We start from the raw sequence: 25,705 nt of genomic DNA on the forward strand, positions 1-25,705 counted from the left end.
AATGATAAGTGTTCGAGTATAATATTTTACGATTCTATATTTTGCGGCAGTTTCACATCGTGATTCTTGCGGCGCATTCTTATTTTTTTTCTTAAGACAAAAGCTTTGGTAGTAAGCCAAAGAATTTATAAATATGTACTATAATAAAAATCGAAGAAATATACGAATACATACATCATTGGCCAAATGGAAAAATGTATTGAAAAACTCAACTATTTCCTCTAACATGACATATTCTCCATCAAAACATTTTCTCAAACATTTTCTCTCTCCTTTATCCATAAATTCATAAATTAATTCATAGCAAAATTTGTTAACAAGAGATAATCAATAATCTTATTTACGTTTAAAAAGATGCAAGATTGTTTGAAAATCAATCAATTTTCTCTTTAGAAATAATGCGCATTTAGTCTACAAATAGAAATAAAGAATAAGATAAAATCTCAAAATCAAATTTTAAATGTTGAGATTAAATTTTCATTAACTCTATTAAAGTAAATCTATTTAAACCTGAGCGAAGGATTGATTCATTTTTATTTTATCTACTTGCACTTTTTACTTCAAAAGAATTATCTCTCTTTAATCACTTGTATAATTCTAAAATTAGAAATATTTCAATTTTTTTTTGTTATATGGAAATTTCTCACATAAGGTATCATCACCAATATTTCGAATCAGTGGTTAAAGAAAAATCAACTCCAAATTGATTAAAGAATTCCTGTAGATGAAAGAAAATTCCCGCATTTTGTGCGGGAAATTTAGGACACTTTTGTAGAACAGCTGTAAACCATCATAAACTTGAGAACTAAAGAGAACCACGCCACAGCATTCCATAACTGCCTTAAACATATTTTCCTTAAGCGTTCAACGGATTATCGTCGAGAGATACTTAATGGATGTTGGAGAACACATAAGGAACTAAACAAGGATATGAAAAATTAATTAACATTGACAAACAGAAAAGAAATTGCCATGCTCTCATTAAATGTGACCAAGATGATACTTCGTGACTCATGTCATGTATCTCATCACACGCCGATCATCTCCGCAGATGCTTCTCAAGGAAGCTGGAAGGAGCGAAACATCCCATAAGCTGGCGAAGCGGAAACTGTGTTTTCCTCGTTCAAGAAGGAGCGCATTTTAACAAAGAAAACCGATCGAATATTCGATTTGACGTTTCGTGATGTCGGTATGTAAACGCGTATATACAATGTCGCGGGACGTTGGTGTGGCTGGGACCGGATGCGTTTTCACCATCATCGCTTTTTTCGCGCACATCAATATCCGCGATCCGCGTTCACGATGATCAATTTACCGTGCGGATCTTCGCGCACGCGGCGGTGCCTCGGGATGTCAGGACGAGGAGAAGCGTTCTCGCAGACGTTCTCCACTTTCGACGCTTCCGTGTCCGAGAGGCCACTGACAGAACTCCGAGATTTTCCGTCCTGCTCGGCCGTCTCTCGTCCGTCCCCGCCGTACTCTCTCACTCACTCCCTCTTTCTCATTTCGGAGTGTCAGGAAGGAGGTCGTGGCACGAAGAGGGTGCGCGATGTGGAGGCAGGAGAGAGTGAGAGGCTTTATCGACCCGCCACAGGGCCGGTTAAGAGGAGAGAACCCGGTGACTTCGGAAAATTGAGATTTTTATTTGAAGTGACAAACAATGGAGAACCTATGAGAAGGGCAAATTGCTGAAGAACTTCATTTTAGTTGCACAAATTTTTGATATATTTTAACGTAAATGTAAAGTTTCAAAAGGCTCAAGAATTTTATTGCAGCAGAAGTTATTTAAAATTGTTTTGAAGAGTAATTGAATTGTGCTTTATGTACAGAAAAATTTTCATTTTAAATGAAGCAATTATAGAATGATATAATATACCATCTAAAATAATCTTTATATAATCATATTAATATTAATAAATGTTCCTTTCTATTTTTTGAAAATAACAATTTTAGAAAGTGATATATGATATAATACAATACTTTCTAAAATGATTCACATTTATATAATATTAATTTCAACAATGTGAATTTTCTTGGAAATATCATTTCTAAAGTTTAGCTTATCGGAGTTGTTCCTGAAGTTTTGCTTATTTCTATTTTTGACTCCTAATTTTTTATTTAACCATTTCTCGATGTTCTTGTTGAGAAAAAGTCGATTCCGAATCTGTTAGCTAAAATAATATCTTACATTATCTCTTCTACGATAAAGCGCAATTATCAAGATAAAATAATTGTCTTCTAATACTTTTTATATAGATTTTATACATGTCGTGTTTGATGATAAAATCATCAGTTGTAATATAATTTTAATTTTACCTCAGGCCAAATTAAATTGTGTGTCGTGAGTTTGTAAATATAAAGCGACATTGCAAATAATATTACGAAGCTAAACATGACTATTAGGGAATTCAAAGTAGTATACGTGATGCTCTTGACATATATCGTGATACGGATGGGTGACATATTTTAATTAATGAGGAATACATTAAAATAATTGCTGGTAAAAACCACGCCTTTGTAAAAACTCGCGAGACTCTATTTTCAAGATTACAAACTGACCCGATTTTTTGGTAAATCTACTTTTTCTCTTCCGCAATAACATTTGTAAATAAGATTATAAAATTACATCACAACGAAATATTCGAAAATTTTATGACAAAAACATTTATTTTATGAAATTTTAATTTTTCTCTAGTTTTCCGATTTTTAAACTTGTTAACGTACTACTTTCAATTAATACATAACTGCATGCACATTTATCCTTCATGTTGTTTTTTTTTTAATGAGAATAAAAATTTTATTTTTCATCAAGAAAAATATCCTCAAGTCTAAAAGGCACACATATGTATATATAGATAAAATATGTATGTATGTAGATGATAAGTCTAATAACAGTGACAACTGACAACGTGTAACTCCTGCATTCATTTGCTTTTGCGCACCAGTAATTCTAGGCCTTACCGAATTAATTAATTTATTATTTTTTTGTAACATTTCTCTATAAAAAAATTATAATAGATAAATTGACGACGTAAAATACACAAGAAGTATCATTAATCATTTATTAAATTTTAAATTTAATTATATGTATATTCTTTCTTCCGATCTTAACTGTTTCATGAAACGAAACAATTTAGCATTTACATACAATGCATGTAAATAAATATTTAAATGTACTTATTTTAGATGTTTAAAAAAATACATTATATAGCATTTACATATGTTGTAATATACAATGTAAGTGTTAAATTGCTTTAATATTTCAGTTAAGAGAAACTTCAAATTTAATTTTAAACCAACTCAAATTCGTTAATTATTCCTTAAAATATTTTTTTGATAAATTTCTTATATAAAACCGCATACCTTAATATCTAATCAACGCATATAATACTGCAACCTTGTGCTTACGTGAACATCCGTTGTTCTGGATAACAGTTGTTAAGCCATTATCAATGATGCAATTCCGAAAGGCACATAAACTCAACAAATAGAATAATATTAAACTAAATTACTTAAAAAGATTTGCAATTATGCCACAAAGCATTTATGAGGAAGCAGTATGAATATGCCTTTTATATCTTCGCGATGAGCTAAAGTACTAGAGAATTCCAGAAATTTTTTAAAACGTAATTCTCTTAGAATTGTAGTTTATATATCTCTTATATATAATTACATTTTCCTGATACAGTTTATAGTTTCAAGAATTTAAAATTAATTTTTTCGATTAAATTTTTTTCAAGAACATATTTAATCAAGTGGAAAATGAGAATGTAACATTAGAATACGAATACGATCATTCACAAAAGCAAGTATTTGACATATCATTTCCTTACATATACAATATAATTTATTATATATAAAATTCTGTATATTTTATATAAATTCTGTTATAAAATTCATTATATTTATTTAAATTTATATCCGACATTTCCTACATTATCCTACTTGATCGATAATGTAAATATCACTATTATTGGCATTAAAAAATTTACCGACAGGTGTTGTACTTTTATTTTCTGCCATTTTCTTTAACAATCCTCTTCCACTTTTCTGACAATAAGGCCCAGTTCCACAATTTACTTTAACTGAAGTTTAACTCGTTAAAGAAGGATTTACATTGCGTTCAATGTCCGATGTATGACGTCTGATTGGATACAATGGGTTTGGGACGCAATGTAAATTCTCCTTTAACGAGCTAAACTTCGGTTAGAATAAGTTGTGGAACTGGGCCTAAGTAATAAGATTCTTTTATATGCGTTTCCTATAAACACAGTAAAAATTAACTGATTACGAGTAATCTGTAAAACCATGTTTACTAGCCTACAATGTCTTATTGAGGAAGGACAATTTAATATTTAATAATAATAATTTTAATAAATCAACAGCCGAATTCGTGTTATACTGTATGCGTGATTGTATGTTAACAAAATATTAAATCTCTGAGGCATACTATGTATATTAAAAATTTTTAATTTTTAAACTGAGAATGCTACTGCTACATTTCTAGATACGACCATTGAACTGGTCGACCTGATATGACGCAGTGTGCATCGTGTGTCACAAGCCTAACGGGGATTCCCTAGTTTTATGAGTTTATATCGAAGACAAAGGAGGTAACTCTATATCTAGTATTATATATAGTGAGAGACGAGAAGGTGTGTAGAGGTAGAGTGAGAGTTCGTAAAGAAAAGACCACAGTAAAGACGGTAACGGGCTCGTAAATAACTATTGTTATATCATAAATTGTTGGCGAGGATATTGTGCTGAAATTGTGTGTATAGATACTTAAAAGAAAAACGTAGTAAGTAAGATACAAGCTCTTGTTAGAAACGAACATATTTGATATAAGATTCCTGTAACTCTCGTTTTGATACGAGTGACAAGATTACAGAATCCTGAACTTTGTACTTTTTTCTGTCTGTGTTGCCGAGAAATAAGATAATAAAATTAAAACCGTTTTAAAATATAGTCGTACTTTTTAAGTAAAAAATAGAAGAATTCAGTGAAATTTAAAGGTACAAATTACGAATCAGTATTTTTTTTTCTATTATTTTCTAGTCAAATATAAATTTAAATTTAATAACATTTACATTTAATCATAATCTTGTATGTATTTGCATCTGCAAATTATAGATCACATTAAAAGCATATTAATTTAGTTTTAAGATTACATTTCACTATTCTTCTATGGAATTAATGTAATAAACTATGTGTTAAAATTTCTCTTATCATTTCAAGTAGTACATGTGACATATATATTTCATAGAATTTTGAAAAAATTCAGAAAAAAGATGTTTTAAAAATTTATTTTTTTGTTTCTCTTTCTATCTTTTTCTTAAATATGATTTTATAAAACTAAATAATATTATATATCCACAGGCTCCATTAGAATTTATTCCACACAATATATATTTTATTTTTGAAATATATGTGAATTACGTTGTGAATTACTAGAGTTTTTTTTGGTATAAAGCAGTGTGCAGTTATTACAAAAAAATGGGTATTTTTCATTATTGTATTTATAGTATTATTTTATTTGCAAATAATATTTTTAGAAACAAGTTTTAAACAACTATAATTAAAATTATATTACAGGTAATTCTAAAAGTAAAGGTGAACACAGTAATTCAAGTACAAACTCGAGGCCAAAAGAATTTCCTAATTCCAAAGCAAAAGAAAATTCGTTTAAATCCCCTTTGTATCATGAACCACAGGCAAATACCGCAACGATCAATAATCCATATAATTATGGAATATACAAAACTATCAGCGAAAAAAGAACACAAGATTTATCTCATGAATTTAATAAATCTCATAACTTAACATATAATGACACAGTTAATATTCAACCCAAAGTTATGACAAAGACTTACATCATTAAAGAAGAACATGATAATAAAAATCAAATAATTTACTTGAAAAATAAGTCTGCAATTGCAACTGCACCACCTACAATGTCTACAAAAAATGACTTTATGACAGAATGGTTTTCATGGAAAAATGAATTTCTCACATACATGAAATCAATTGATCAAACAGAGACAAATAAACGAACATGGGGTATGATGCTTTTAAATCGTATGGGTCCTGTTGGCCAAGAAATTTCTAGAAGTTTCACATTTGACAAGGATTATACTGAAGAAGATATAGATACATTGTTAAAAAAATTTGATTTCTATTGTATATTTGGAGGTAGAAAAAGAGGAGATGATGAAGATATTGATAAATATGTCAATGACTTAATGGTATGTTAGTATGAATATTATTTTTACAAACTTGTTTCTCATCTATTTCTCTGTTAAAATTATTTTATCATAATTAAGTCACTTTTGAACCATATGTAATTATAGAGGCAAAATTCACTAAACTATATAAAATTCTATTATTCTTTCAAGTGCTATTTTTTTATCAGTTTTTACAAGGAGAATTATATAACTTGTTCTTGTTGTTAAAATCATTCTAAGTGATTGGAAGTATATTCTCTCTTTCTTTATTTTTGGCATTGATGTAAAATGATTAAAATATTAAAGTGTTAAATGCAATGAATCTACAGTATATTTTCATTTTGTATTTTCCATAAAACGTAATTAATGTATTTACTGTAAAAACTTATTAATAGTTTTTTTTTTCTTAGGTAATGGCATCGAAACATATGACTAATACAGATAAAGTAGTGAAAGAGAAAATTCTGATGGAAATAGACAAAAGTAGATTTATTAGAAAAGCAGAAAGTTTAATTTTGGGATTCTCATTTTCATCAAGCATACAATCGTTAACTGTGAAAGAGATGACATATATTTGGATGTCATATGAGAATTCAAACTTCAAGCGAACTGAAGAAATCCACGAATCTTTAATTAAAAACTGCCATAATTGTGGAAGAACACATGAAGTAAATAATTGTCGTGCTCGTGGAAAACGATGTAATAAATGCGGTAATGAAAATCATTATTGGACAAGATGTCCATCTCAATTTATTGCTAATTGCTTATATTGTGGTGAAGGTCATTTTGTCCGAGAATGTCCTGCTTATTTGAATGAATGTAATAGATGTAATAGAACAAATCACTTCTCATGGAAGTGTTCAATTCCAAAAGTTTTAAATTGTAATTATTGTGGTTTAACACACATCGCCTCTAAATCTGCGTGTCCTGCAGTAAATACTATATGCACTAGATGCTATAAAAGAGGACATGTTCCATTCAAATGTTACAAAAAATGAATATATAATTATACAACAATTTAAGAATATCACAGAATACACTGTGCTTTTTCCACTGTAATATTGGTAAACCAAAAAGTTTGATATAAAAATTTTATAAAATAGCATACGTTGTTAGATATTACTCTATATATTATCATACTCTTATTTTTCTGTGAAATAAATGAATAGAATGACATTCATTTCTTCTATAATCTTTTAAAGAATATAAAGATTTAATAAATACATTATTTTGATAAAAATAAGAAATATTTTCTTCTCTTTTTCTTTAATATATTTGAGAATTAAATATTATATAATTTAATAAAAATATATATGTATGTATTATTAAAATATATATGTATGTATGTGTTATCATTAAAATAAAATCAAAATTTTAAAGAGACATGAAAGACGTAAACTGTTTATTCTATGTAGTTCTTTGTAGTGATAAGCTAATGTTTGTAACATAAATATAAATGTGAATTTTTTAAATATCCTATATATTCAAAAAGTAGTATTAAGATATGTATAAAGGCTTTATCACCCTCTGATTATTTGTAACATAGCATATAATATGATTATGATTTAATCTTATCATTTCATATGAAAAAGATGTAGATATCAGTATCCAATGTTGTGGACAAAAAGAAATGCAATACTTTTCCTTTCAATAATTCTCAAAATATTCATAAAATTGTAAAATTAATTTTACTATATAAGGAACAAAGAATTTTGAAATAAACATTCTGAAATTATACTATAAAATATTCTTTTCACTACAGATTTTTCGATGAGTTCACGTTTCTTTTCCCAATTGAACTGTCAAAAGAAAAGATTTTTCATTGAAAAAGTACTGAATTTTTCGATAGTTTTTAATATTATGTTTACAATTTTAAATTTAAAGTTTATTTATTTATAATTTATTTTTAACTGAAGAATAGGACTGTTTTTTTTATTTATTTCTCTGAAGTTTAGTGTCTAAAAATCTTATCTTGGAGAAGTAATAAAAAAATTAATATATTTATATAGATGATACATAGTGTTACATGAAGCTTTTTCAGATTTTTTTTTAAATCATTTTTTAAAATGATTTCAGCATCAATGTGGCAACGCTGTTTCAAATATATAGTTCAGTTATTAAGATCTACAGCATACACAGTGTTCTTTTGTTTCATATACTATCCGGTCTGCAGTCCTCGATAAGCAGAGAATGTATCAACAAAGCCAGCTCGACATAGAGAGCAAAGAAACTATTACTTTCAAGTATAGGTCATTTTATCGATTAGTTCGGAAAAAAACAATTATATATGACATATAATTACTTTAATGTCACAGTTTATTATAAACTTGAGTATCAAGATATTTGTGAGATACACATCAATAAAAAAAATAAAATATCTTTGAAAATATGGGTAAGTGATACAATTTTTTGCTTCTTTTGTATGTATATCAGTATATTATGTATATACACATATACTATATATTTTTATTAATATTACTGTTATATATATTATTATACTATATTATATATTATATATTCTATATTTTATATTATTTTATCAGAAATATTTAACAAAATGCAAAACTTTCCACCATTGAGTGACACCAAAAAAAATATTGGTAGAAGTTGGTGTGCTTGGAAGCAAGATTTTTTATCTTTTCTCCAGAAAGAAGATTCTAATGAGATATATAAAACTCAATGGACAGTCATCTTATTAATGTTGATTGGTCCGCTTGGAGAACAAGCATATAAAGATTTTCCTTCTTGCAATGCTTCTCAGATGCAAGATTTAAAAACATTACTATGCTATTTTGATTTATATTTTATTTTTGGCTGTAGAAAAAAAAAGGAAGATGAAAACATTGAAAACTATATCGATAACTTGATGGTAAATTAATATTTATATTTATTAGAAAATTATTTCTCTATATAAATCAAATTTCTTTTTATATGATATGCATATTATTAAAATACAACCCAACTAGCTTCAAAACTAGCTTCATTCACAAATATTAATATCCCTTTTGTATGATATATTTAATTTGTAATAAATTGTAATGTTATAAAAATGTTAGGCAAATTATTGAACTAAGTGATAATATTTTGTTCTCTATTTAAATATCTCTGAAATATAACATAAAAATTTTATAATTTTTATAAATTATTAGTGCTCTGAAATAGATTTATAGTTATATTTCACATTGGTTTGAATTTATGTATGTTTCTCTCTTATAGCTTGTTGCGATTGCAAGCAATCATGGTGATCCTGTGAATATTGTAAAGGAAAAAATTATACACGATATTAAAAATTACAATTTCACAGGAAAGGCTATGCTTTTTATACAGTCTAAAGGAGAGAACTTGATATCATATTTGCAATTATCGGATCTTCATACAATTACTTTGTTTTGGAAACAATGCGAAGCATTGATGTTAGAAAAGAACTGTGAAAATGTCCCTAATCAGGACTCACAAGAGTTCTCTCTCAATCCACAATCAGCTGAAATGAAATGTGTTCGTTGCGGTACTTGCCATAGCAGAAACGATTGTCCAGCACATGGGGTGCGATGTAACAACTGTAAGGGATATAATCATTTTACAGATTGTTGTAAGATAAAATATGTGTCTAACTGTACCAAATGTGGAACACATCATATTCAGTCACGTTGTCTCGCTTTTGGCGAAATATGTATGAATTGTGGTAAACCAAACCATTTCTCATTGTTGTGCCAAGTACCTGTTGTGAAAAATTGTGTTAGATGTGGTAAAGACCATGCTATATCCATGTGTCCAGCCCAAGGTCAAGTATGCGCTCTATGTAATAAACCCAATCACTTAAAAGAAAAATGTTTGAGCAAGAATAATATATAACATTATTCTATTTTGGAAGTTTAAACAGTGATAGTATATAAGTTACTTACATTTGGCTTCTCTAATATTAACGATAAATTTTTTACCTTATCTGGAATCGATTTTTAAATAGAAATTTAAATTTTACTTTTCAATATTATAAACTTTGTAATTAGATTTTAAAATTAAAACTTTATCAAAGTGGAAACAAATAATTTTAAAAATAATTTTCAAAGAACATAATTTTTTATTATCTGAAATTCATGTTATAACAATGGCTGCGTTCAGCAGAAAAAGCTGCTTTGCAACTGTTGTAAAATTCATGAATCTGATTGGTGTATGCTCTTAGATTCAGTCAAAATTAAGAGCATACACCAATCAGGCTCACGAATTTTACAACAGTTGCAAAGCAGCTTTTTCTGCTGAACGCAGCCAATATTTTCTGATCATCTTGAAAGTAAAACATTTCAATATTTTTTTATAAAAAAATCAATTCATATTTTATCAAAAAAATCTATCGTTAATATTAAAATCTTATTGTAAAAGAGTCTATGTATTGCAATAAAAATTAAATAATATTAAGTTATATATATCAGAATATATATATATATATATATATATATATATATATATATATATATATATATATATATATTGTACACACAATTTTCGTTCTTTTTATAATTATATAGAAAACTATCTATACTTCTATAAAAAATTGGATTAATCAAAATTATGATAATCAAAAACTTGTTTACTTTCTTTTTCTTTTATCAGTATAGTAGAAATATTTTTAAAAAAATAAATTTTTTATTAGCTTTTAATATTAATAAACTATGTTGTACCATGCTGTTGTAACAGAGATATAAACTTCTATATAAATATTTTCTAAAACATAATTTAGAAAGTATTATAAATAAATTGTGATAGAACATATATACATAAACCGTTAAATATTTGAATTCTAAATAAAAAGAAAGACAGAAAGGAATGAAATGTATGTAGAAACATATAAAATAAAAGATTAAATCTATTAATAATCCTACTATTAATACTCTCTTATGTAAAAATTTTGTATGTTAATAAAATTATATATTTTTCCTATTTGTCCAATATAAAAATAGCCAATTTTCTTTTTTTCGTTTTTATAATTTGAAAACAATCCTTTTTTAAAAATAAAATTTTGTACCTAATATTAATATAGAAAAGTATAGTTCTACTAATTGTAAGTAATATTATTATACTACATATGTTAACTTTTCATTACATCAAGATATAAATGTAAACAATTTTCATAGACGGGGTTTGACACATTATATAATTCAATAAATATATGAACAACATAATTTATTCTACAATATTACATTATTGCATATGTAAAATATTAATTGCATATTTATTTGTTGATATTTTGCACAATATTTTCATAAAATAATCATTCTCTTATATTTAAGTACTTTATAAAAATTAGAGATTTTGAATATTTTAAATTTTTAAATAAAATAATTTAGCATTGTATAACGTTTATAAAAAGTACATAAAAATGATATGAAAAGTTTGAATCTATTAAATTCAAATAATTGATTTATACGACGTGTATTCTATTAATCAAAAAATTTTTTGACTAATTTAGGAACCCAATTATTGAATATTATACGAATATAATAGCGAGCATCTAATCATGGATTATTAAGGTTAAATCAAATTAATATATCATCAAAATAATTCTCTTTAAAAGCTTTCCTTCTTTTACTCAATCATGTATTGCGTCATAAAGTCAAAGGCGGAATGATATTCTGATATAAATTGCTAGTATACTTTCATTCATGTAACATGACGTATCATCAGTTTAGAACGCAGCCACAGCTACTGTGTTTTCCGAACGCAACCATTCATCGATCACTTTGCGCTCGCTCAACGGTTACAAAATCGTTGCGTTTTCTGAACGCAGTCCAGTCTCTCTGTGCTATCTGTCATCTGACATACTTCGCATCGTACTTACGCGAAGGTGGGGGTGGTGCGCAGTGAACAACAGGCAGCTACGAAGAGAACTAGCAGTTACTGGCAATCACTAGCAGGTTTCATAGCGGATTCTAAGCTTTGTAATTGATCAGAGTGTCGCATTCCTGAGGATAAAGTTGCAGAAGCCTTTCTCGAGTCGCCTGCCTTCCACCGGATCGATACGCCGATTTAACTTGGTCCAAGTATGTGCTCGTTTCGGCCGTCTATGTTTATGGTCATCATTCACGTCGGCTGACAGCTGTCAATCCCTCATTCGGGTCGCCAGTGAGTCACCGTACTAGCAGTCGAAGGCCTCTTCAGGTGATTCCTCGATCGATGATAGTCTGATTTCTCGATTTACATTCCTACCTGCGCACGTTGCGTCTTTTTCTTTTTTTTTCTCTTTTTTTTCTCGTTTCGTCCGCGAGCCCGTTTTTTCAACAAAGCTCTCTTCTCGACTTCTCTTCCTCTCCCTTTTTCTCAGACGAGTCCTGAACAGTAGCCTAAAACGAGCTAAGCTCCACGGGCACTAAGCCGCACGGGACGATCATCATCCCCATAGGTATCGCACGTCACAACCTACCTACTCTTTGTTCAGATGTCCAGGTATTTTTTGTAAGGACCCATTTTTTTCTCTTTGCACAGCACACGCACACTCTTATTAGCGATTGCTTCTATAAGTCCCGCGAGTGTGGTGTTACAAGTGGATTCTTGCATTGCAGCGATATCGCCGGCATGGCGTCCAGCTCCGTCAGTCAGGAAGATTTTGACAATGATTTCGAGTTGACATCCAGGCGGTCCAGGATCAGGACTGCTAGAGCTAGAGTGGGTCCGCCTAGAACAGATGTGTCTTCCATAAGTTTTCAAAGTATGTGTTGGTGAAAAATGTTTACAAACAAGTGATTAAATTTTTTTTCTTTTTTAAGATTAAAACGAAATATCTAACATTAATGCATTCTAATGGCATTAAATGATTAAATTTTAATTTTGTCTCGTGAAAATAGCACAGTAAAAATAAATAATTAAATTGTGGGAGCTATTTAATGCTAATGACTTCTAGAATATTCTATATGTATTTGTAATGCAGATTAAAGTTTTTAATGATATGATCTGATTCGAAAGAGAAGGACAAGCTAAGAAGTTAAATGTTAATGATCAGTGATCTTATTATCGCTTCTAATGGTTTCCCTCGCTTCTTCTTTCAGAGAGTACGCCTGATATGGAAGAATCGCAAGGTGCTTATGATACAAGCTCCAACCCTATGCTTCTATCCGAACATGATAACTTGCAGAGCAAACCTATAATAAGGAAGCAGGATAAACGCGTAAGCGGCCGGTACGTAAATCGCGCCTTGAGATTGACGGAAGACTGTAGAAACTTATTGTTACGCTTGGAGTGTCCATTAGCAACATCCTTGATGGAACTTTACGTAACTGCCTAATATACTTTCTGGATCTGGTTCTAGTGTCTTTAGTGTCGTATCCTGTTTGCACAGGCCAACGCATATAAACAAGGGGAAGCAGCAACGCGATCGACGGAAACTACGAGAAAAACGGCGTAGCACAGGAGTCGTGCATTTACCGTCGACAGAGGTTTGCTATTGTCAATTAACCCATAAGTAATAGCATGATTAGATTGCACGGCATAATAATAATAATGTGATTTTATAAAAAATTTAAAAATTGATTTTTTCGATCTTTAAAATCGTTATGTTGTGAATTTGTAGACTATCGAATCTCTATATATTGTTAAAATCTTACAAGCTTGTATTTTCAACTCAAGTGAAGTCTTGCAATCTACTTTTTTAAATATTTTAATATTTTAAATTTATTCTTTTATCAAATTTTAAATCTTAATTTTTAATTGATTCTAATTTAATAAATTCTTGGACTTATTGCTTCAGCTTTGAAACCTTGTAATTTTAACATCTTTGATTTTTATATAGTATTATATAGTATTCCCAAATTATCATTTTTCTCTGTACAATTATTTTAATCAATTCACAATAAGATTAAACTATTACAATTTTTTATTTATTTATTTATATTAAAGAGCTTTTTTGATTATTAATTTGCAATTGATTCCTTGCTTAATAGAATTATCGAGATGTCTTTATTAAAATTATCTTATCAAAATAATTTGTGAATTACAGCAAGTTTCAAAATATCTTTAACTAATTACGTTCATGAATATAGAAATATAAAATTTTATTTCTTAAGTTAATTTCAACAAAAACAGAATTTTGATTTGTAAATTTTTATTGTAGAGATAATTAAAAAAATAAATGCTAAGAATTGTAATATTGAGAATTGATGGTTTTCTCTATCACGTTTTTATTATAAAATATTAGTTATTAAGCTTATTACTATTACTATCAGTTAAATGAAATATAGTTCATTCTATATTTTTTAATGTTATATATTATGAAAGTATCTTCGATAATTAGTATAATTTCTCAGAGTACCGGTGGTAGTACAGGAGAAGATGAGGAAGAACTTACTGGCACTTGCCTTGAAACTAAGCATAACACGCATCATAATGAATTCCTTGATCATGATTTGATAGAAGTAAGTGTATCCAATAAATTTAAAACAAAAAATAATTTGTTTTATACACTGTTAGGAAAAAAGTCGAAAAAACTAATTGCGATCTTTAATATTATTTTAAAATATACTTGCAAATAAACTTATATAATTTTCAATCACATCCAAACTTTCAAAAGCATTACTCTCAAATGTTTGCAATGTTAGTAGTTATTGATTCTTTTCTTTAAAACTGATAATAATATAATACAGCAAAGACAAAAAGAAATATTAAAATAGTAGCAATAAATATTTCTTACTATTACAAAGAAAGTATAGATCAACTTTTTTTAGGACAGTTATTAAAAAATATGTATGTTACAGGACCGGACTGCCAGAATATACACACAAAGGCGAAATAAAAGGTATCTCACACATATTGACACATTAATTAATGATAACTGGGAAATGAGCACCTTTTGTCATGATGCAGTAACTTTGACTGTCCTTTTATAATATAACTGCTTTCTAGGCACTACCGTACTTCATACAGGTCATGTATAGTTAGGCACAGTTGGTAAGTGCGTTACATTGTACCAGAAGAACTACGATTAGGCACGACCTGTACGAAGTACGATAGAGCTAATAAAATTTTAATTAACAAATTACCTAGTCCGTCACATCATCCAAGATCATGCACATAACTGATAATATTCCAAATGCAGACAATAAATAACATGAGACATAATAGAGCAATTAATCTCACAAAACTAGAAAGAATACAAACATGAAAGACTTGTTGCGATACAAAAGATATAATATGCACAAATATATATGTATAATTGAGTCTTAAATAAATATTTTAAAATAATTGGACTAATTCTCTCAGAATAAAAAAATAATCATATACATATCTAATGACAGCAACTATAAAAATAATTGAAGGGCTTCGGACAATATTATATGTTCAGTCGCATGACTTTCATCTTATTCGCGATTGATTATATTTTTTACTAAAATTAATTATTTACAATACTAAAATTAACACAAAATTAAAATATATATTAATAACGTGCAATATTCTTTGTATCCGCATCGATGGTCGTGCCTAACGCAGTTTATAAGCGATATTTTGTAAAATATTAATCCATGCGATAAATCGAACGTAATTCACATTCGATTATTGACGTCTGCGTTTTAGTCACTCAGATTTGGAGGCCGACGACGAGGAATTTGATTCTCTCAATCAATCCGATAGCATTAATCAATCGGACCATGGCAATCACGAGCCGCAGACGTCTGTCAATGCGACCGGTAGACCGAGATTGCCAACACCAACCGGCGACAATCCGCACGAAGTAAGTCGTTAAGAAATAATTAGACATCACGTCAAATTATATATATTTAAAATTTAATTAATTTTTAACAATAAAAAAAATGTTGCACAAATTTCACTTTTTTAATGTACATACTAATTAGTCGAATTTGACAACACATTTGAGAATCAAATATTATGCGATTTTCAGTTAATCGAACGAGCGCAAGAGGAAAACAGGAGGCTGCTGTCCCTTTTGGAGGACCGGGACCATAAAATTATGGCGCTCGAGGCTCGCCTTTTGAAGCAACAACACGAAATGGCTGTGGAACGGGAACGGCTTCGCGAAGAGAACGCTACGTTGATTCGCGCGATGGCGGCATTAGCCAGCAATTAATCTTCTTCGTGTAATAAAAACCTAATGCCTTCTTGGCTTTTTGCTCTTTATAATAATCGCCGAGCTGCAGGATGAACCGTAAGTCGCGCACCGCGTTGATTATTTTGATTATTATTATTATATATATTTTGTTTTATTCTCTTTTCTCTCACCTGTCCTAGCAAGAACAATTTATTTATCTTTTCGTTGAAATCTAATATTATTTTTGCATTGAATCTCTCCCAATTTTTCCGATTGTTGGGAAATTTGCAACCATTACAGGGTGAACGACTGAAAATCGCGTATTGCGTTATCTATTTTAATCATTGTTGATATATTGTGATATACATATTTTTATGTAGTATATAATACAAAAGTCAAAGAACAATCTACTTTCTCTATCGAATATTAAATTAGTAGAAAATCTTTTCACGTTATATGTATATTGTTTCTTCGAAAATTTATCAAATTAACTACAAAGCATAAATATTGCATGTTGCATTAAATATCTTAATTGCTTTTGTGATATCTGTAGGTTTTCCTTGCTCAATATATATAATGCAGAATGCTTCAAGAATAATTTTATTCGTTTTTTATTGAATTGTTCTTTATTTTTCTTTTGATTCTTGCAATCAATACATTGAACAATTCTACGCTTTCCTGCGATTTATTTTAATTTTTAATTTTCTCAACGAAAGATAAAAACTGAAGACTGTAGCACAAAGATTTCTTTCTATATTATATATTTTTTTCTTACGTCAATAATTATAGAGCTACAGAATAAAATCGTGTATCATGATATTTTTACTTTTTGCTCTTTTATGAAATTAAAAGGCTGAAAACTTAATAGAGAGTATATAAATGAATTAGTTTGTAATAAAAATTAAAAAATTTGAGTTGATAGTCTGTTAAGCTTAGATATTTAGTTCAATAAATTAAAAGTGTATTTTCATATTGCGTTTGTAGTAATTGATTTCTTATATCCCTCCGATGCATGATTTATGGATCATCCTAGGCAATAAGATACACCTAAGTAAAAATAAACCTAATTCTTAGTGCGTATCGCAGATTGAATCATTATGAATAAACAGGTAATTCTCTAATCACAGTGCCGGCTATACAGGAATCGTATAAATGTACGATTTTGCAATCTGCAACACGAGCTACATTTTGTAAAAAGTAATAATAACCCTCAATCTTGTAAAGATATTGTTAATGATATAACAATCATCGCTTGCAGAGCTTTTAGTTGCAGGTACACAGGTCGCACGTTGTTGTAGATATGTTGCTATCTCTCTATTATCGATTAATTGCCATTATTTGTTTTAAAATGTCCTCTCAGTAGCAGATCTGCAGATATATATATTAACCATGCAAAAGGGCTGATTACGATATAAGTGACTTAATTCATTTTCTATTGTAATAATATAAGAATGAATAATCTACGTAAGTTTTATACTTGCAACACATGGTGATGTAAGTTTATGAATTATTTTATTACTATTATTATTAATATTATTATTATTATTATTATTATTATTATTATTATACGTGATCCGTACAAAATTCTATGTATATATAGACACGCAGATGATTCTGTAGTGATTAATTAATGCATTTAATTAGGAGACTTCTGCGGCAAATGTGTATGTAATACGCGGAACAATATAACGAAAATATGTAAAATTGTTTGAAAAAAAATTTTTCTTGCCAAGCTATCTGGTGATTTGTATCATATTTTACCCATCGTTCTCCTTGTACGTTACAAATAAACATGTTTCATAGTCGTATATATAAAAATTAAATGAAAGATTTTTTACACTTTATATATTCTTATTTTATATATTAATTGTCCTGTTATACTATATATGTTTTAATTATTAATCTGAAATGATGCGCAATGTTTTTTGAAAATAATGACTTGGATATTTCAAAATTAGCATAATGTTAAGTGTTCACAGCTATTTTACAATAATTTGATATAGAATAAAGGCTATGTGATATACGCGAAAATACGAGGTTGAAATAGCTCCCAAAGTAAACCGGCAGAGTTTGCATTTTTATTCATAAAATAACTAAATAAATTTTTAATATAATACAATACTTGCACGCACATACGCAATATAGTTACATCTTTACGCTAATATTTTCTAATCGCTACATAGCTGTACATTACAAATCGTTGGGATCCGATCATACATTTGGGGTCTCTCTCTCTCTTTCTCTTCTCCTTAGTTTTTTTATACATTTGCCATTTGCTCTCATTTTTTCACACAAATGTACTTTGATTTGTCGCAACTTATTCCGCTGAGAAGCAGCGGAAATTTGATTCATAAAGTTTTACGACGCGTAATTTTCCAAAAAGTTGTATAAAATTTTGTCAAAATACTTTGTGTCGCGTTAAAAAAAATATATTGATTAATTCGCAAAAAAATATCTCTAAAAAGCAGACATCTCGAAAGGGCAAGTGATACCCTTCACACGGACGTTAACAATAAAAAAATACGATGACATGCAATAAATAATCGTCAATTTGCTCACGCGAGCGTATTATTATCTAATCATAAGACTATTTTTGGGACTGATATTAACTGATAATTTTTTAAAATAAATTGCAATTTTTAAGAGTACGAATAAAGATTAGGAAAAACTACAATTTCAATTAACAATCATTAAAAAAGTGTCAATTGCATTGAAAAAAATTAATTTTTAATAAAATAATATAAATTAATATATATATTAATTTATATTATTAATAAATATATTTAATTTATATTATTATAAATAATTTATATTAATATATATGTTAATTTATATATTATTTATATATTAATTTTTATATATATATATAAATTTTATATATATATATATATATATATATATATAAATTAATTAATTAATTAGATATATAGAACCGGAATTGGATTGACATGAGAAACTCATCACTCAAAAAAATTACGTTGTTTAAGCTTCCTAAATAATGGAATAAGTTAAGCAAAAATGTATCGATGAATTTACTTTTCTTTCATTAAAAGTCTTTTTTTTAATGAAAGATTTTTGTCCTCCAGTCCTATTCATCCACTACAAGTCACTACGAACCGTAAAAGGAATAAAACGTCTCAAAAGTAGGCTGATTAATTTTGATTGTTTTGATTATCAGTTGATTAATGAAAAATTTACTAACTATTATTTATCGCAAGTCATTGTATTAGTTATTGCTAATGTCTCGATAAATACGTACACATTTTGTGTGCTGTAACAGGTACTCTACATTTCTATCAACCCACTCCCATTTTTTCTTCTCCACTCCCGATTGCTGGCAAGGTAACTAATTGTTTAAATCGTTTAATTGTCTATATCGTACGCATCTACGACTATTTATCAGTTCTCTCGTCGTTTATCGCAAGGCAACGCTTCACTGATATGTACCGTTCTTTGAAAATTGTTTAATTAATCGAGAATTCGTCGCCGTAGACAAAATCCTATAAGGAACTTGGTTCTTTCTCCCTCTATTCCCCGTCGTTCGCAACTCTTGTCTCGCGATTCACGATAGCTTCTCCACGAAAAGTTATTGTCGATAATTAAGTATTAATAAGGCGGCTTTGCTTTATGATTTTTTTTGCATTGATCGAACCGCGAGATTGTGCTATTACATGGCACAATAAATTTATTTTCTTGAATCCACTATTCCTTTTTAGGGATAAGTCGGAAAGTTCAGCGCGCCAATTATTTTCTCCTATCATCTTTTGTACCTTATCTAATAATAATATGATTTTAATTTCTAACCATTACACACTGTTTCGTAGATTACAGAGCATCTTCGTATCTCATTTCATTTACATCGTACGTATCATTATCCCAACAAACGACTAGATCACGATGGTTGGACCTCAACCAGATCCTTAAATGCTAAGGGAGCTTAACGAACTAGGCTATTTTCAGTGAACGATATATTATATATATTTTATGAAATATCAACCGCGCGTTACAATCGAAATATAGACGCAAAACAAGCGAATTCCCACTCTCGATTAATGGACTCAATCGATCCGCTTTATTTATATCTTTGCTTTCTTTCTCAATATCTTCGCGCTCTTTCTTTTTCTCTCACTATCACTCTTTCATTTATATAGATGTATCAACTTAAATAATTAACAATCGTTTTTATTTTATTTAATGAACAGTTTTTTCCTTCCATGGAGACTCTGTAGAGACTCGCCATTAATTAACATTCCGTTTTACATAATCTTGATGTACAGGGTGTCTTCAGAAAAAAATGTATATACTATATCGCTCATATAAGTATTCGTTTATTTATAAAATCACAACTTCCTTCATATTTTGAATAATATTTCGGGATTTTGAGGGGTAGGATGATTTCTTTTTTTCATCAATTGTTTATTTATTGGATTTCATTTTCTATTTAAAATTTTTATCATCACGTCTTTGAAAAATACAAGAGCCTATTCAGTATAAAAAAAAATTCAATAATTCAAAAATTCAATAACATTCAATAATTGTAAATATTGCAGTTATATCGCATAATGTTGCTCTGCAATCTTATTAAGATTCTGTAATTTCATATCTCTCTACAATATTTTTGCAATATTGTATTGCGATTTGCAAAACTGCTATTGTTGTGAATAAATACTTATGAACATTGTTGTAATAATAATAGAATTACGTTTTCAAACAAAAATTCTTTCTTCATTTTTTATATATTTCATAATTTATTAAGTACATTTAATCCCAAAGACAATATTTTGAAAATAACAAAATAATTAGTTCTTTATCTATCCATATATGAACTAAAAACAATTATAATGTTATAAGAATAATGTTGGTTTTATCTCGAAATATTTATAAATTAAATTCCTTTGAAAAAATGCAATCATGCCATTTGTCATTTAATATTTATCTATTCCACAGTTAATATTGAAGAGTAATTAAATTGTCTTTATTTTTATTATTTCCACATTACAGCAAAATGTATCAAAAATAATAATTATAAAATAAAAAGTATCTAAGATGATATTCCATCATTGCAAAACTAATTCTATTAGTCTAAAAAAATAGAATCTCATTTTTTTCTTGTAACACCCTATACATATTGATTAAACGACTATCTCTTTCGTGCTGAGGATAATTTTTCTAGCAAAAGTTTATGCCTGATATGAAGAAAGTTGAGAGGCAAACATGCTATTTTTATCTGTAAATTAATATCGTGTTATGTTTGACAAAAAAATTAAAGAATATAGAATTTAATCTTGATTCATTTGCTTTTTATAAATGTTACATCGATATAAACTTAAATTTCACATGAGTTACTGTTGTATCTTTAAATTGATTTAAATAAACTACCGCAAAACCAGCGTGTAGTATAGCAAAAAATACATTACATTATATATTGCTATTTTTTATATTAATACATCAAAATTAATTATATTTAAATTGTTAAATTATATTTCAATTGTTGATATAATAATGGACCTGATGATTAATATTATTCCTTAGTTTCTTTAAAATTATAACATTTAATCGCGAGTTTTCCTCGACATTGCAAGCTGCCTATAATTAGTCATTTAAACAATCGTTTCCGTCAACATTCGTTTTTTCCTCCCTCGCTTGCTTTTGCATAAACAATGCCGGACGACAACACCGCTTATTTAACGAAGTTCGCTAAGCGCGAGCACTCCGCACGTTTCACTTGCCTCTCTATTGACTCAACCAGGCATATTAGGGAACACTGTATATCGTAAGTACAAGTAATGTTTACCGCGATTGAACATTATTTGAAAATAAATAATTGCGACGCGCTGCTATTCGTTATCGAAGTTAAAAGAGAGCGTGCTGAAGTTTTTCTGATACAGAATACGCTCCTTGTCACTTTGCGCCTCTTCGAAGTAAAAAATCCCCCTCCCCTCCTATAATTTTAGATAAACATGAAGAGAAGGTATGTTACATTCGTAATAAGCTTATCCAGCTGAAGCTGCTCGATTGGTATCAAAGTGATTTATTGTCGCATATGGAGTGTATAGACTAATTTTAATATGTGCTACGGCATGTGGTATTTCAATACATGGAGAATAATAATGTACATCTAATTTATAGAAATAAATCATTTATCATAAGAATGTAACATACCTTCTTCATACATTTCCTTCGAGTTCCTTAATAAATTAATCTGTCAGGTTGGCAGCTTACCTTTTAATTGGATGGTCGTTTCGAAGGCACGGAATCCGAGAATCTATGAATCTTAATTCTAAGAAAGATTCGAAAGGCGAATATTTTGAACAAAAAGCCTTGGATAAAAAATATGATGATTCAAATATTGAAAAATGCGAAGATTGAAAAACCAAAAATTCCATAATTTCAAAAACGATCGAAGGCTTTATCGTCGCACAATTCTTTCTATATATCTGCAATCGGTATCTTTAAATGATCGACCATCCAATCCCGGGAACTATTAAACATCCAGATTTGTCACGAAGAGGCACAGGAAGAACGCCGACATTCGCTCTTGATATCTCGGGATATGTTTATCGCGCGTTTGCGACGCTCCGATGTCGGCGTTGACGATTCGATCGGTACTCTCGAAAAAATCAAAAGAAGAAGATACGAGAGACGGTCCCAGTCTCAAACGCTACAACCGGAGGTGACCACCTCTTCACTATTAGGTTGGTGACTCCACCTGCATTGATGACAGCTACTTGTCGTTGTCGTCGTTGTCGCCGTCGCCGTTGTTGTCGTTACGGGATCTTCCGGAGCAGAGTTGACGACATCGCTGGACGCCCGCAGACCCTGCTCGAGCTCCAACAACTGACCCATGAAGTTCAGATTCGGACTGATGATTGGACGCGCGCTCTTCACCAGCTTATACGCCTCCACCATCGACAGGCCCTTGTGTCGCATTATGTAGGCGATTGCAATCGTCGCGCTGCGCGACACGCCGGCTTGACAATGTACCAACACACTACTTCCGGCTTTCCGCGCTTCCTCTGAAACACGAAGACGAATTGCACGATGATTAATGTATTTCTTACTATGTTGATTATCGCATAGATTCTCAATGTTTCTCAAGTGAAATTTTGCGGAAAGACGTTAGAAATTCCGCGGGATAAAGATAATAGAAGAAATTATTTGACAGTATCAGAACAAATTTACAATTAAAATGATTTTTCAATAATTGTGATGTGAGAGAATATCCCGTTCTTCTTTCAATTTTATTTCTGTGATTAAAAGCATTTTGACTTATAGATCATTATTGCAGTGTTAAAAATATGCGCTATTAGTTTATACTTTATTCGAAATCCTTTAAAATTAAAAAAAAGTTTCCAAAACTCGCGAAATTAACTTTAATGCGTGCTTATGAAAAATAGAAATGAGTCGAGCTCATAAACGCTGAAACGAAGCAGTCGTGAAACTCGAACAGTCGACTCGATTATGCAATATATAGGGGACGCTATCGTATCACCAGTGAGTCACTGCATCGCCCGGATCCTATGCAGACTATGCAGACGTCGCATTACGAAAGAATTCGACTGCGGGCGATAAATCGTTCGACTTTTTTCGTTGAAGATAATTTCTAATCGTGCGTTTAGAAGTTGCATTAGCTCTCTCTCTTTCTTATAATAATCTAAATTCCTAAATCAATTATGATACAAAATATTCCACATATCTTTCGTGCATACAATGCGGGAAAAGTATGCGAATATTCATGAATATCTCTAATTGATTAAATACAGTTACATTTGGCACAACTTATGGCGTTATATGAATTAAAAAACAATCTTCAGCTATTTGCTTGCAATGTTTATAAGGCAATATCATTTATACTATTCATATATTCATTTATTCTATTCTATTCTATTAATATAAAAAAAGTTTTTACAGGAAAATAAATGCTTAAAAGATATGTAAATTTATTTTATAAAATAGAAAATAATTATAGTGTTATTCTATAAAATGGAAAATAATTATGGTATTAAGATAATTCAGAAGTGTAATTCAATTATATGTAACAAAAAACTGCAAGCTATGAATAAAATATAATAAAAAATAAAATTAATATAAAATAAAAAACAAAAAGATAATTATGTTTCTCATGAAAGATTCAGGCATTCTTGAAATCGAGATTAAATATATCAAAATACATGAGGGAAAAAATTTCTCAGGAATAAACCTTCGCCAAAATCGGGTAGCATGACAAGGGTGCAGAGTCTCCGTTTATTCAATCGGCATTCCACCAGTTGCACGCTCGGAGGGAGGCCCATCTTCCTTTCTCCCTTGTTCTTTCGTACCTACCTTTCCGAACCCTCACCAGCCCTTACAATCGCCACGCACGACTGCTTCCCTTCTACGCATAAAGTCCTTCCTTCCCTCTCCACTCGTTTCATCATCATAGATGCACACACGCATAAACGTGCGAGAGGAGAAATCGACATCAAGGATAAAGAAGGAGGGAGTGCGCAGGGTCAAGGGGTGAAGAGAGAGATATGTCTCTTACGTTTCACGGATGCGCGCGCATGACTCATGCTTTCATGAATGAAAGGTTCTTCTGGTCTTCTGGCGCTCGGGCGCTCTGGTTCAATGGTCCACCGGAAACGCCTGGTTACACCCTGTTTCCGTTTGCGGGCCCGTTACTACTTGTAGCGAAATAACGGAATGAACTCGGCCGGAAGAAGAACAGCAGGAAATCTACCACCGACGTAACCGTGGAAAATCATGCTTAATCAACAATGGAGGAGGCAATTTTCCCGATAACTTGCATTCTTTGCATGAATCTTGAATTTTGAACAAAGACTTATTTTCCGAATAAAAAAAATATTTTATATACAGTCAGTATAAAAAGATCTTTATCGAAAAGACGATAGTTTTGAAACTAATTCGAAACTAATTCCGAGTCCTCAGGAAAACGGAAACAGTTTGTCCAATAACTGACAATAAATCGCTATACTTACCGATAAAATCGAACGCCTCCTCAAAGTATTGTTTCAGATTCTGATGACCAGAGTCCGAAGCGGGTATCTGCCTGTATGTGATACCCCGTTCCTCGTGATAGCCGGGCAATTGTGAGGTGACGTTCAGCACCCGGGTAGCTCCAAGGGCGCGTAGCAGCTGCAGATCAGCGGCATCTCGACCGTTACCGAGATAAAGGAATGGCAACACGCGGGATGCCGGGTGACTGTCGATGTCGGCTGGCTGCGGGGTGGGTGGACCGGAGACGCTCAGCACGGGACAACCTGGTCCGGGACTTGTGCAACCGCTCACCGTCGTCGTCGACGAGGAATCGATGGTGGTTCCGTTCGGTAGAAGCGTGTCTTCGCATAGTTCTCGATGCCGCCTTTGGAACTCTCTATGTCCACCTGAAATAGATAATAGTCCATGATTAGTTCCATGATTAGCTCCATTAATTTTTTAACGAGCTAACGAATGA

General features: G+C 30.2%; 5 protein-coding genes and 1 long non-coding RNA gene across 21 annotated transcripts in view; 3 read left to right on the top strand and 3 right to left on the bottom strand.

Annotated features, from left to right (window-relative positions):
- Mctp (multiple C2 domain and transmembrane region protein) overlaps positions 1-1,429 on the bottom strand; it is a 29,563-nt gene extending 28,134 nt beyond the window's left edge. Inside the window, exons 1-2 of one of the 4 annotated variants that reach the window (XM_083095828.1) lie at positions 1,316-1,394; positions 1,004-1,067 (exon numbers count right to left, since the gene is read on the bottom strand). The gene's annotated coding sequence lies outside the window, so the exon portion shown is untranslated. Of the gene's footprint in view, positions 1-1,003 lie in introns of all 4 variants that reach the window. The other 3 variants (XM_083095827.1, XM_083095825.1, XM_083095830.1) reach the window with 3 other exon arrangements.
- A 3,090-nt stretch (positions 1,430-4,519) lies between these two features.
- Positions 4,520-7,617, top strand: LOC145970256 (uncharacterized). Its single transcript, XM_083096839.1, has 4 exons — positions 4,520-4,801; positions 5,380-5,500; positions 5,596-6,245; positions 6,635-7,617. The coding sequence occupies exons 2-4, from the start codon at positions 5,497-5,499 to the stop codon at positions 7,220-7,222; spliced, it is 1,242 nt and encodes a 413-aa protein (XP_082952965.1). The 5' UTR covers positions 4,520-4,801; positions 5,380-5,496; the 3' UTR covers positions 7,223-7,617.
- Positions 7,618-8,282: 665 nt separating this feature from the next.
- On the top strand, positions 8,283-10,642 carry LOC145970257 (uncharacterized). The gene is made up of 3 exons (XM_083096840.1): positions 8,283-8,616; positions 8,768-9,093; positions 9,441-10,642. Exons 1-3 carry the CDS (start codon positions 8,613-8,615, stop codon positions 10,074-10,076), a joined length of 966 nt encoding a protein of 321 aa, XP_082952966.1. The 5' UTR covers positions 8,283-8,612; the 3' UTR covers positions 10,077-10,642.
- On the bottom strand, positions 8,523-10,349 carry LOC145970258 (uncharacterized). Its single transcript, XR_014438362.1, has 2 exons — positions 9,943-10,349; positions 8,523-9,781 (listed from the first exon to the last, which is right to left on the bottom strand). It is a non-coding gene; the product is annotated as an uncharacterized LOC145970258 (long non-coding RNA).
- Positions 10,643-12,006: 1,364 nt separating the features above from the next.
- LOC145970710 (uncharacterized) lies at positions 12,007-17,987 on the top strand. Of its 11 annotated transcripts, none has more exons than XM_083097594.1 (10): positions 12,008-12,377; positions 12,541-12,671; positions 12,779-12,924; positions 13,262-13,391; positions 13,522-13,648; positions 14,516-14,623; positions 14,963-15,003; positions 15,111-15,155; positions 15,780-15,936; positions 16,105-17,987. In XM_083097594.1, exons 2-10 carry the CDS (start codon positions 12,655-12,657, stop codon positions 16,288-16,290), a joined length of 957 nt encoding a protein of 318 aa, XP_082953720.1. In that variant the 5' UTR covers positions 12,008-12,377; positions 12,541-12,654; the 3' UTR covers positions 16,291-17,987. The 11 variants fall into 11 exon arrangements, with proteins under 11 accessions (XP_082953729.1, XP_082953730.1, XP_082953720.1 ...); XM_083097596.1 differs by having other exon boundaries at positions 13,552-13,648; XM_083097595.1 differs by having other exon boundaries at positions 12,541-12,618; positions 12,702-12,924.
- A 320-nt stretch (positions 17,988-18,307) lies between these two features.
- LOC145970708 (dual specificity protein phosphatase 10) overlaps positions 18,308-25,705 on the bottom strand; it is a 37,556-nt gene continuing 30,158 nt past the window's right edge. For 2 of the 3 annotated variants that reach the window (XM_083097591.1, XM_083097592.1), the window contains 2 exons: positions 25,230-25,634; positions 18,308-23,267 (listed from right to left, as the gene is read on the bottom strand). In XM_083097591.1, coding sequence (XP_082953717.1) covers positions 22,906-23,267; positions 25,230-25,634 — 767 coding nt within the window. In that variant the 3' untranslated portion in view covers positions 18,308-22,905. Of the gene's footprint in view, positions 23,268-24,775; positions 24,967-25,229; positions 25,635-25,705 lie in introns of all 3 variants that reach the window. The other variant, XR_014438566.1, reaches the window with a different exon arrangement.

This window comes from Camponotus vicinus, unplaced genomic scaffold (genome assembly GCF_025532165.1).
Source record: "Camponotus vicinus isolate PSW18456_S1 unplaced genomic scaffold, iyCamVici1.0 SCAF_4, whole genome shotgun sequence".
NCBI classification, from domain to species: Eukaryota; Metazoa; Arthropoda; class Insecta; order Hymenoptera; family Formicidae; genus Camponotus; species Camponotus vicinus.